The sequence below is a fragment of the Myotis nattereri genome, assembly GCF_964212035.1.
Source record: "Myotis nattereri genome assembly, chromosome: 2".
Taxonomy (NCBI): domain Eukaryota; kingdom Metazoa; phylum Chordata; class Mammalia; order Chiroptera; family Vespertilionidae; genus Myotis; species Myotis nattereri.
Window position 1 is genome coordinate 110,015,184 of NC_138076.1, and position 13,675 is coordinate 110,028,858.

General features: G+C 39.1%; 1 protein-coding gene across 1 annotated transcript in view; it reads left to right on the plus strand.

Moving 5' to 3' along the window:
* Positions 1 to 13,675, plus strand: part of XPO4 (exportin 4) — a gene marked incomplete at its 5' end in the record, with an annotated part of 144,193 nt that overhangs the window by 120,543 nt on the left and 9,975 nt on the right. The window contains 5 exon segments of the mRNA XM_081083558.1: positions 786 to 945; positions 1,474 to 1,643; positions 2,695 to 2,869; positions 8,809 to 9,102; positions 10,358 to 10,538. Coding sequence (XP_080939684.1) covers positions 786 to 945; positions 1,474 to 1,643; positions 2,695 to 2,869; positions 8,809 to 9,102; positions 10,358 to 10,538 — 980 coding nt within the window.

Here is a 13,675-nt window from a genome sequence, read left to right on the forward strand (position 1 = left end):
TTGCCTCCCATAAGCATCCCTACTGGTAATCAAACCTGCAACCTAGGTATGTACCCTGACCGGGAATTGAACCTGCAGTCTTTTTGATGAACAGGATGACACTCCAACCAATTGAGCCATCTGGCTGGGACAGGACTATCAGATTTAGAGACAGGACTCAATATTCAAAACATTCTGGATAAGTCTATTACCAGACCCTGCACCATAAAATGACCAATGCTAATCATGGCACTGTTAGGTAGTGATGGTGTGCTGAAAATGTTAGTATCTACTCTGAAATTTTATTTTATTGTATTGTATATATTTTTATTGACTTGAGAGGGAGAGGGAGAGAAAGAAAAATATCCATGTGAGAGAGAAACATCCATCGGTTGCCTACTGATTGGCAACCGAAACCCAGGCATATGCCCTGATGGGGAATCGAACTGGCAACCTTTTAGTGTATAGGATGATGCTCAACCAATTGAGTCACACTGGCCAGGGCTACTCTGAACTTTTAATTTTATGTATTTCTCCATTTTGAATCTGAAAAATTTCTTTAGAGAGTAATGCAGGTACAACTTCAACAGAAGGTTATCTCTGGCCACAGTTCCTCTCCATTTCTTTGTCTTGTTTGCTGCTTCCTGAAAGATCAGCAACAAAGTAGGGCATTTGTCTACAGCGTTATTAATGAAAATTTCAAGAATAACCTGGCCTAAATCCAGAGAGTTGGGAAACAAAAAAAGGACTTTTATGAAGAAATTAACTAATAAACGAAGAATAATGACTTCTTTTTGTACCCATAGGCTGTTATCTGCTGTTCTCAGAGTTTCGGAAGTTGAGTCTCGAGCAATAAGAGCAGATCTCACTGATCTGCTAAGCCCTCAAATGGGCAAAGATATTGTTTGGTTTCTAAAACGCTGGGCAAAGACTTATCTCCTGGTGGATGAGAAGCTATATGATCAGGTCAGAATGTAAAACTATTTAACTTCATTTGGATTTATGATTATGGCGGTTATAGAAATGAGAACATTTTCTTGGAGATTTTATTATCAAAATGTGACTAAGCTGAACATTTTCCACATTGAAGAGAACTGCATTAGTGACATGCTATTTTAATAACTTTTCTTAGAGCACATCATTTAATTCAGTGTACTTTAACCAATATTAAGTTATAGATTACTGTTTGAGAACAAATTAACTTATGTTCTTTGAATTTGTGTAAATATGTTAGTGTATTAATAACAATAATTAAAGTGAACAATAAAATCACATTGGATAATACTTCCAGCAATAAAGATAAATTTTAAAAAATCACATTGGAAAACATTAAGTGGATTGAGGATGTCTCTTTTGGACTTACGGATATGAATTTATAAAATGATATGAAGTGAGCAGCACTTCATATTTAGATGCTAATTTCAGTTTGATTTTTCTATGGATTTTTTTTTTAAGCTGATCTTTCTGACCTAAAAAATTGTTTTTTTCTTTAAGATAAGTCTACCATTCAGTACAGCATTTGGAGCAGATACTGAGGGTTCTCAGTGGATTATTGGCTACCTCTTACAGAAAGTCATCAGCAACCTCTCGGTGTGGAGTAGTGAGCAGGACCTTGCAAGTGATACTGTGCAGCTCCTTGTCACTTTGGTGGAAAGAAGAGAAAGGTAAGCTGATTGTAAGAATCAGGCTGTGTGTGTGTGTGTGTGTGTGTGTGTGTGTAATGAGCTTGCTTTTTAGTGTTTTGGTTGCAAGTGACAACAGTTGGTCCTAAGGTCTAGGTAGATCCTGCATTTTTGGAGCAGTGTGTTTAAAAAACAGTGTCATGTTATTATTACAAGTGCAAATAGGGCTTCCCTGTGTTACAGGTGAGGATTGCATTGACTGTTCAAGGATTCGGTATGAAAGTATCTTATGAGTACCATACGTATTTAATTTAGTAATTTATTTATATATTAAAGTTTTAAAAAACTTTACAATAAAATAGTTTCATTTGATTATTCAGGTATCCTATTAGTATTATCCCATTTTAAAGATGAGAAAAACTGATAATTTAGTAATTAAAAATTGCTTTCTACAACAGATTCTGGAAATGTTTTCATTTTTCTTACTGCATAGGAATACGATTATTATTATTACTATTGTCATTGACTACTACTTATTGATTTCTTATAATATACTAGGTACTTTTCCAAGCATTTCATATAAAGTATACTATTTAATCACATCGATCTCAGCCAAGAGATGCAATGTTGTTTTTAATATTGTTATCCCTATTTACAGATCAGGAGACTGATTTAATAAGAGAGGTTAAATACATTTTACATAGTCAGATTACCAATGGGATTTGAATGCAAGCTTGTGGGTCTCCAAATTCTATGCCCAGTTTACTATACTTGAAAATCAATTAAATCCAGCCTGGCCAGTGTTGCTCACTGGTTGAGCATCGACCCATGAACCAGGAGGCCATGATTCAGTGCCCGGTCAGGGCACATGCTTAGGTTGTGGGCTCAATCCCAGTAGGAGGCGTACAGGAAGCAGCTGATCAGTGATTCTCTGTCATCATTGATATTTCTGTCACTCCCTCTTCCTTTCTCTGAAATCAATAAAATTAAATAAATAAATAAAATTAATTAAATTCTGGCACCTTCCATTTTGTTTACTTAGTTTACATACAATCTAAGTGGTATATCTATCTTTTGTTATTTTTGCCCATAGGGCAAACCTAGTAATCCAGTGTGAAAACTGGTGGAATTTAGCTAAACAGTTTGCGACCCGAAGCCCTCCTCTGAATTTTCTGTCCAGTCCGGTGCAGAGGACGCTGATGAAGGCCCTTGTCCTGGGAGGTTTTGCACAGATGGACACAGAAACCAAACAACAGTATTGGACTGAGGTAACAGTTCCCCTGATGCTGATAGCACCCTCTGGTGGAACTTTGTTGTTTTATCTATGTATTGCCATAAAATAGTCCCTGGAGATATAAACATTGGTAATTGCTTTTCTGTTATTTTTCCCTTCTAATGTATGGGTTGAAGCTTATTATTTTGTAAATTTCATCTTATGATTTGTTTATATCTGCTTGTGATGATATTGAATCTTAATTATCACTATTCTGCAAGTGTTCTGCAGTTTAGGTATATTTTTCTCCCCAACTCAAATGAGAATCTGAAGTGGTATATTAATTCTTCACTAAGAATCAGTGAAATGTTCTTTTGTCTTGAACAAGGAAATACGAATTAACCATTGTATTAGTTTGTTAAGGCTGCAATAACAGAGTAACACAAACTTAGCGACTTAAACAACAGAAATTCATTATTTCACTGCTCTGAAGGAAGGAAGTCTGAGATCAGGTGTCCAAGGGTTGGTTACATCTGAGGCTGCGAGGGATCATGTGGTCCAGGCCTCTCTTAACTTCTGGGGCTTTGCTGGCGATCTTCAGCATTCCTTGTCTTGTTGACACACCACTCCTACCTCTGTCTTCATCTTCACATAAAGATTTCCATGTTTTGTGTGCCTGTGTTCAAATCTCCCCTTTTTATAAGGACACCAGTCATACTGGATTAGGGAGTCTTTCCTAATGACCTGATCTTAATTTAACTAATTGTATCTGAAAACAGCCATATTTCCACATAAGGCCATGTCTGAGTTTCTCGGGGTTTGGACTTCAACATAACAATTTTGCGGGGACATAATTCAACTCATAACAACCACCATGGACATTGCCTCACATAATAAGCTTTAAATTGGGAACCAAGACTTACCATTGTATGTAGGTTACCGACCTATAGTCCTTGAGACGAGAAGGGACAGACATTAGGGAGTTGTGACTTCAGAACCAGAAAAACCAGGCTGACCATGTATTTTAGTTGAAATAACTGTCTTATTATACATACAGGTTTAAATAGAATTAAGATATTACCTTCATGAATATGTCTATTGACTCTTATACTCAGGGCATAACTGAGTATCCATAATTATGTCCTATACTACGAGGAGTTGAAAAGGAAAAAACCAGGCATTTGCTTGTATTGGGCTTGACCCTGTAGAACAGAGGTTGGAAAACTGTAGCACACAGACCAAATTTAGTGTGCTGTCTGTTCCTATAAAGTTTTATTGAAACACAGTTACTCTTAGTTGTTTATATGTTGTCCATGGCTATGTCTGAATGACAGCATAGTTGTAACGGAGTAGTTGGGCCAGAGGTGGCATATCCTGCCCACTCTAAAATATTTACCCTCTGGCCCTTTATACAGGGTGGGGCAAAAGTAGGTTTATAGTTGTTCATATGGAAAATAATACAATAATTAATAAATAAATTATTATAAAAAATATAAGAATAAACTCTGTTTTGTGTACTCAAACTGGAAAACTACTTTTGCTTATCTCTGTAGAACACAGTGTCAGTCCCTATTTTGAGGTTTAATGTTTTATTGGAAAGAGATGAGGATAGTGGCTGAATTTTGTGGATGGCATTGAAGTTGTGTTCTGTGAGTTACAGGATTTCCTTCTCTCCCTCTCTCTTTCTTTCTTAAAGCTAAATTACTTAAGGAAGTGAGGTGATAGCATGCACTTACATTTTTCCATGAATTATAATTTTTGCTGGATTGAGATTTAATTGACATACATCATTATATAAGTTTAAGATGTACAGCATAATGGTTTGACTTACATATAATGTGAAATAAGTTCAGTTATCATCCATCATCTCATATATCATATAGATACAATAAAAAAAAAAAAAAAAGAAAAATTTCCTTGTGAATACGCTTAGGATTTACTCTCTTAACAGCTTTCCTATGTGCCATACAGTGTTAGCCATAATCATCAAGTTGTATATCACAGCGGTCGCCAACAGGTGGTCCTCGAGGACCGAAAGGTTGGCGACTACTGGTATATCACATCCCTAGTGCTTACATTTATTTTATAACTGAGAGTTTTTTGTTTTGTTTTTTAATTAAATCTTTATTGTTCAGATTATTACAGTTGTTCCTCTTTTTCCCCCCATAGCTCCCCTCCATCTGGTTCCCACCCCACCCTCCACCCTCAAACCTGTGCCCCCCCCCCCCCCCCCACTGTCCTCATCCATAGGTGCACGATTTTTGTTCAGTCTCTTCCTGCATCCCTCACGCCCCTCCCCCGCCCCAAGAATAGTCAGTCCACTCCCTTTCTATGTCCCTGATTCTATTATAATCACCAGTTTATTCTGTTCATCAGATTATTTATTCACTTGATTTTTAGATTCACTTGTTGATAGATGCATATTTGTTGTTCATAATTTGTATCTTTACCTTTTTCTTCTTCCTCTTCTTAAAGTATACCTTTCAGCATTTCATATAATACTGGTTTGGTGGTGATAAACTCCTTTAGCTTTTTCTTATCTGTGAGGCTCTTTATCTGACCTTCAATTCTGAATGATAGCTTTGCTGGATAAAGTAATCTTGGTTGTAGGTTCTTGCTATTCATCACTTTCAATATTTCTTGCCACTCTCTTCTGGCCTGCAAAGTTTCTGTTGAGAAATCAGCTGACAGTCGTATGGGTACTCCCTTGTAGGTAACTGACTGTCTTTCTCTTGCTGCTTTTAAGATTGTCTCTTTGTCTTTTGCTCTTGGCATTTTAATTATGATGTGTCTTGGTGTGGTCCTCTTTGGATTCCTTTTGTTTGGGGTTCTCTGCGCTTCCTGGACTTGTAAGTCTATTTGTTTCACCAGGTAGGGGAAGTTTTCTGTCATTATTTCTTCAAATAGGTTTTGAATATCTTGCTCTCTCTCTTCTTCTGGTAGCCCTATAATTCGGATGTTGGTACGCTTGAAGCTGTCCCAGAGGCTCCTTACACTATCTTTGTATTTTTGTATTCTTTTTTTATTTTGCTTTTCTGGTTGGGTGTTTTTTGCTTCTTTGTATTTCAAATCTTTGACTTGATTCTTGCAATCCTCTAGTCTGCTGTTGGGATTCTGTATAATATTCTTTATTTCAGTCAGTGTATGCTTAATTTCTATTTGGTCCTTTATCACAGCATCGAGGGTCTCACTAGATTTCTTGAGGGTCTCATTAAGTTTATCAGCGGTTTCTAGAAAATTCTTGAAAAACCTTATAACCATGGTTTTGAACTCTATATCCAGTAGTTTGCTTTCCTCCATTTCTGTCATTTGTGTCCTGTTTCTTTGTCTCCACATTTTTTTATGCTACGCTGTGTCGATAGAGTGGGTTTCTGTGCTAGGTGTCCTATAGGGCCCAGTGGCTCAGCCTCCCCAGTTACCTGAGGCAGATACTCTTGGTGCACCCCCTTGTGGGCTTTGTGCACAGTCTTGTTGTAGTTAAGCCTTGATTGTTGCAGGTAACACTGGGAGGGATTGACCTCCAGGCCAATTGGCTGTGAGAATCATTGTGTCTGCAGTGGGAGAACTTCTGTGCTGGAGACACCCCTCTGGGGCAAGACTTGCTTCAGTGGGGCTTTGGTGCTCACTGAGTCTGCCCCCTGAGGGTGTCCTTTATGGATTCGAGGAGCTGCAATCTGGATGGTCCCACTCTGACCACCGGGCACACTGGCTCCTGGATCTCTAAGAAGATGCTAATCTAGCCTCTGCCTGAGGCTATCCAGCAGGAGCCAGCTGTGAAGCAATGCAAGTTGCCCTGGGGCCTTGGCCCAGCTGCAGTTCGTTAGGTAATTATCAGATTGTAAAGGGCCATGCCTTTCATATGCAAAAGCCAGCACACAGCTTGGGCAGGGCGGGGTTCCAGGGGATCAACAGGGCAGAACAAGCAGCTATTGCTGCCCTCAGAGGCCCCAAGTCTCAGTGTCCGGGTAATTGCTGCAAGCACCTCCGAGAGAAAGCTGCCCTTGAGTTCCGACCGATGCCAGACAGTTCGATTTCTCCCGTATGAGTCTGGGTCCCCAGAGACTTGCTCGGAACTGCAGCTCAGAGCCTGAGACTCCCTCCCAATTGAAAAAGACAACTGTGTCCTCAGCCGCCAGCCCTCTCCGCATGCACTTCCGCACCTTTGTATTTTACTTCTGCACCGCACCTCCTCTAAGTCTCAGTATGCTTTTCTCTTTCCTTCTAGTTGTAGAATTTCCACTCAGCCAGCCTTCCTGTGGTTCTGGATGATGTCCGTTCCGTCTTTCAGTCGTATTTTTGAAGTGGTTGTTCGAGGCAGCAATCTCTGGTGTTTACCTATGCTGCCATCTTGGTTTTTCCTATAACTGAGAGTTTGTACCTTTTGACCACCTGTCTTCAAATCCCCCTCCCTCCACCCCTACTGTTGGAAACAAAAGTTTTTCTGTGAGTTTGGTGCTTTTGTTTTTGTGTGTGTGTGTGTGTGTGTGTGTGTGTGTGTGTTTGAATAGATTGCACATATAATTTAAATCATACATTGTTTGTCTTTCTCTGTCTGACTTATTCCCCATGGTATAATGCCCTCAGGTCCATCCATATTGCCCTAACTAGTTTGGCTCAGTGGATAGAGCGTCGGCCTGGGAACTGAAAGGTCCCAGGTTCGATTCCGGTCAAGGGCATGTACCTTGGTTGTGGGCACATCCCCAGTAGGAGGTGTGCAGGAGGCAGCTGATTGATGTTTCTAACTCTATCCCTCTCTCTTTCTCTCTGTAAAAAATCAATACAATATTTTTTTTAAAAAAAGGTCCATCCATGTTGTCTCAATAGAGGATATTTTTTCGTGTGTTTTTTTATGGCTGAATAGTATTCCATCGTGTATATACACCACAGCTTTTTTTTTTTCTTTTCTTTTTTTTAAAATATATTTTATTGATTTTTTACAGAGAGGAAGGGAGTGAGGTAGAAAGTCAGAAACATCAATGAGAGAGAAACATCGATCAGCCGCCTCTTGCACATTCCCCACTGGGGATGTGCCCGCAACCCAGGTACATGCCCTTGACCGGAATCGAACCTGTGACCTTTCAGTCCACAGGCCGACGCTCTATCCACTGAGCCAAACCGGTTTCGGCGACCACAGCTTTCTTTATCCATCATCCATCAATGGACATTTAAAGTTAAACTGTTTCCATGTCTTGGCTATTTTATATAATGCTTCTATGGCCATGTGGGTGCAGATACCTTTTCTAATTAGTGTTTTCATTTCCTCTGAATATGTACCCAGAAGTGGAATTGCTGTGTCATGTGGTAGTTCTATTTTTAATTTTTTGAGAAACCTCCATATTATTTTCTATAGTGGCTGCACCAGTTTACAAACCTACCAACATTGCAGGAGGGTTCCCTTTTCTCCACATCCTCACCAGTACAGACAATCCTCGGGTTACGTCAGACTTGACGCATGTCGTTTCGTGGTTACATCATCATCTCCCATTTATTTATATTAAAAAAAAAAAAGTTTCATCATTTCGTCGTATGTACATATGTGCTTTATGTTTATTTATTTACCACAAATGAAGGTCAGGAATTGTTATTGTTCTTTAAACTTTTTTTACTGTTTCACTTCATTCCTGCTGTGTACGTGCTCCATGTGCGTGATGTAGGTGGGTTCCGACTTACGGCGAAAATCGAGTTACAATGTGCCATAGGAACGGATCTCCGACGTAACCCGAGGACCTTCTGTATTTATCTCTTGTCTTTTTGATAACAGCTATTCTAACAGGCGTGAGGTAATGTCTACTTCATACAGAAGTTTTGATGACCCTCAAAATGGGGAATATAATGTGTGGTTCAGAATTCTTTGTTTTCTGTGCTTTTTCTTCCTCCAGCAGTTAAAAATGTTTTGGAAAGTGACTGTTTTTTCTTAGTTGAGGAAATAAAGATTAAGAAAAAAATAAGGTATGTGAATTAGCCTTTTAGAAAATCCATGCTTTGTTTTTATAGGTTCTTCAGCCATTGCAGCAGCGATTCTTAAGGGTGATAAATCAGGAAAACTTTCAGCAGATGTGCCAGCAAGAGGAGGTCAAGCAGGAAATCACTGCCACGCTAGAGGCCCTATGTGGCATTGCCGAGGCTACCCAGATTGACAACGTCGCGATCCTTTTTAATTTCTTAATGGACTTCCTTACCAATTGCATTGGATTGATGGAAGTTTACAAAAATACCCCCGAGACTGTCAATCTCATAATAGAAGTTTTTGTTGAAGTTGCACATAAACAGATATGTTATCTTGGAGAGGTGAGTGCTTTCAAAGTTTATCCCTTCAGGATTAAAACTCTTTAAAGCTATAACAAAATAATAGGTACTTGCCTTCAAATTTAATGCATATTATCTGAAATGTTTTTATGCCTCCAGAAGGTTTTTCAAAATACTGTTTTCAAAAGAAATTAGAATTCAGAGTAAGTCATGTTGAATGAATATAAATTCTTGCCCTAAACACATGTTAATAATCAGTAATTTCTTTGGGCTAATTTGCTATTAGATCAAATCATTCAAATGAGGAATATTTGATAAAACAAATGAATTACGGTAGAGAACTTTGACCAGTTTCTCTATGGTAGAACACTAAGGCCTAAAAATATTTTTTAAGGGTTTTCTTTTTTTTTTTTTTTTTTATTGATTTCGGAGAGGAAGGGAGAGGAAGGGAGAGATAGAAACATCAACTATGAAAGAGAATCAGTGATCAGCTGCCTCCTGCACACCACCCACTGGGGATCGAGCCCACAACCCAAGAATGTGCCCTGACCAGGAATCGAACTGTGACCTGGTTCATAGGTCAATGCTCAACCACTGAGCCACGCTGGCAGGGCAGGCCTAAAAATTATAATGGCAGTTTGTATAGTCTGTTTTGTAAATCAGATAAGTGTTTAGACATACTAAATTATTTTATATTTATTAAGCAAAGGTGTATTTTTGTTCCATTAAATTATTTAGAAAGCTCTTTAAAAACAGCCTTAAACATATATTTATACTTGTTAGCAGCAGATTAGCTTAAATCTTATCTAAATCATTTAATATGGGCTCCTGACTTGTATTTTTTTTTATTAGATCAAAGGAACCTACTTGAAAGTGAGGTTATATTTAAAATATTAAAAATATAGTCACAGTTAAATTATTGAGAGGGCATGACAGTGTCATTCTCATGTTTAAGACCACTGTTTGGTACTCTGTGTTTTTGCAAGTTATACAGTTTTAAATCTTAAAATCAATGAAGAAGTTGAATAGCAGCAATAAAGTAGTTCTGTTGCCAAAATCTTATCATCTCTAGTCAAGTGAATAAAAAAAATGGATATTATATTTTATTGCTGGAAAACTGCTAATATTTTAAGCATGACTAATTAGTGTGTAATTTTTCATTTTTATTAATGTTTTAATATAGTTTAAAACAAGCATTTGAGATCATTGGGATTTTGAGTAAATGTATTAGATTATATTTTTAAATTTAATATTTATATTTTTTTTGGTAGCCTAATTTCTGCATGCTTTCTTACAGTCCAAAGCGATGAACTTATATGAAGCCTGCCTCACTTTGTTGCAAGTATATTCTAAGAATAATTTGGGACGGCAAAGAGTGGATGTCACAGCGGAGGAGGAACAATATCAGGACCTACTTCTTATTATGGAACTTCTTACAAACCTTCTGTCAAAAGAGTTCATAGACTTCAGTGATACAGGTAGGGTGTGAACTTTGTTATTATTTTTTTGTTGTTGTTGTTGTTAAAGGATATTTTCGTTAAGTAAAATCTTATGAGGAGTTCAGTTTACAGAATAGATGAAAATGTCATCTCTGGTCACTAAAGTGAGGGCGGAACCCCCGGTCTTCCCTGCTTGGCTTTCCTCTTGTAAAGAAGAATAGTAAAATCTTTCACCTGTTAGGTTCTTACCAAATGCCAGGTATTATTCCTATCAAAATGGCGTGAAGTAGGTACCACTGCTACACTCATTTTATAGATGAGAAATAGGTGCAGGAAACACTTGCCCACAGATCTGGAGCAGTAAATTGCAGGACTAGATCACATCCTGGCACCAGACTTCAGAGTTATGCTTTAGTGACTGGTCCCTCTATGTCCTGAGGAGGCTGTCCTGGAAAGCCTTCCAGAGTGAGGCTTGGGAATCATGTTGGGGTGCGAAATACTGACCTCTGGAGCTCACAGACCACCCTTGGGAGAGTAACTTAGTGGCTCACGGACAGCAGAACCCTGGGGAAGTCAGTCATCCTTCCACTAACTTTCTTAACTTTTCAGTGGGTGTGCTTTAGAGTGTAGAGTGTTCACGGATGAGCTCAGAAGTCTTTGGTCCTGAGCTTGGTGCCTGGTAGCCAGGAGTTATTATAGGTGAGAACTTCACTAGTAATTGAAACCTTATGTATTTGTAGAGTATTCTCTTACCTCCCTCCTACCTCACGGCTCATTTTCCCTTAACACAAAAGAGATCTTGCTTTTTAAGAGAAAAACAAATCCTGTTGAGCATCTCCTTTGAAGTTCTGCAGATATTTATTGTTGTGGACACTTCTTCCTTATAAGATTCTCTTTTTGAGCTGGGTGCTGTAACTTTCCACTTTCCTTATTATGCCCCATACTTGAGCTTGTTCTTTCTCTGTTTCCTTATTCACTGGACAACAATTCTTTTCGCTGTTTGTGTATTCATGAGCCCCCAAGTGAAACCGTTTTTAAGGCCCTGTCCCACATCCCCTCAGTGCTTCCTTCCTATACCAAAGCTGAAATGGCCACTCTCCCAGATGCCAGGCCCACCTCTCACACGAGTGTTATTCCCATCCTTTCTGATTTCTTTAGGTCAGTCTTTAATTCAGGAGTTCTCAACCTTTTCCAGGTTGTGAGCCTTTAAATCCTGAACTAGTTACTGAGCCTTTTCCTTGAAAAGTTAGTTTTATACCAACCTGCAGTTTCACACACTGTATCTGTTGATTGATGGGCTCTTGGTAACTTTTCTGTAGACTTTCCAGGATGTAAGCACCCTGTCAGAGCTCAGTACCCTGAGTAATTGGAGTTAAAAATCAGAGCTGATGCTGAAAGGGAGGGAGAGCTGTTAAGAGCATTTAGAGCAGTGGTTCTCAACCTGGCTGCACATTAGAATCACCTGGGAATCTTTTTAAAATCCTGATTTCTGGGCCTCATCCTCTGGAAATTCTGTTTCTTTGCTATGGGGTGAGGCCACAACATTAGTAACAAAGAAACAATTTCTGGAGGATGAAGCCCAGAAATCAGGATTTTAAAAAAAATTCCCCGGTGATTCTAATGTGCAGCCAAGGTTGAGAACCACTGCATTAGAGGGAAAAGCCCCTGGAGTCTCCCAGGTTTATGATAGAAGTTGCACTTCATCTTGCTGTTCTACAACAAATGAGAGAGCAAACACTACAGTTAAACAGGAGAGAGGAAGTTTTCAAAATAAAAGAGCAAAAACATTCAAGTTATAATTAAACATTAAGAAAAGACTTTGAGGTTGAAATGCTCAGGATTGACAGTACAAAGTAAGGGGGGAAAGAATAAAATAAGGGTAAATAGGATTGAAGTTCAGATGATAGAAAAATGAAGACAGTTAAAATAGAAAAATGATAAACAGCATTAACTATTTAAATAGATGGTAAAAAGGAAGATAATATTTTTAAGTCATTATTTTTTAAATAAAGCTAATAGGTGAGATAAAAACAAAATATTTTAAGTATTATGAAATGAAATTAACATGCTGGATGGCCTATTAAATGCATAACTGGCAATGTAGCTTTGTTCTCCATTTTTGAATCCTTAGCAGAGCTCGTGGCTGGAGAGCTGTGCCCATCAAGCACCAGGTCACAGCCTCCAAGTAGAGAGCCTGTTTTGTTAGGGAAGCCTGCGGGCAGTGCCAGAACAGCCTCACTGCCCAGACAGGCCTCAGGTTTGTATGCCTTGCTTTGGAAGATGGGATTCTTCCAAATGAAACTGAGACCCCTGTGGAGAAGTTCAGAATTAGGCGGTTTTGAAGTAGAATTTTTTATTTACCCCATTTTATCTTTTCCCCCCTTGTTCTAAAGTAGTATGCTCTTAATAGAAAAATTTTAAAGTACAGAGGCAGAAAAATCACCCATACTTTGACATAATCCAGAGTAAACTGGTAATTTCCCATTTGCTTCTTTTGTACAATTTTCTTTGCAGTCGTATAATTTTATAGCCTGCCTTTTAAAAAAAATATATACTTTTTATTGATTCCAAAGAGGAAGGGAGAGGAAAAGAGAGATAGAAACATGAATGATGAGAGAGAATCATTGATTGGCTGCCTCCTGCACGCCCCACACTGGGGATGGAGCTCACAACCCAGGCATGTACCCTGACTGGGAATTGAACTGTGACCTCCTGGGTTCATGGCTCGATATTCAACCACTGAACCACACTGGCTGGGCATTATATTCTGCCTTTTTTATTAATGTACTAGGGGCCCGGTGCATGAAATTCGTGCACTGGGGAAGGGGGGGGGGTGTCCCTCAGCCCAGCCTGCCCCCTCTCACATACTGGGAGCCCTCAGGGGATGTCCTAGTGACGACTTAGGCCCGTTCCCTGCTCCCCTTGGGGATAGGGCCTAAGCCACAGTCTGGCCTCCCTTTGTGGGAGGTGACCGGGCTGATGAGGGGAAAGCACCAGTCCCATCAACCCGCTGCTGCACCCACTGCCAGTCACTGCAGCCACCAAGGTTTTTTCACCAACACGGACTCCAGTCCCTTCACCATGAAAAAATGACAACTTTCTTTAGGCATTTTCAAGATGTGTCTTTCATATAATAATAATTTCTTTATTATTATTTTTTTGTCCTCACCTGAGGA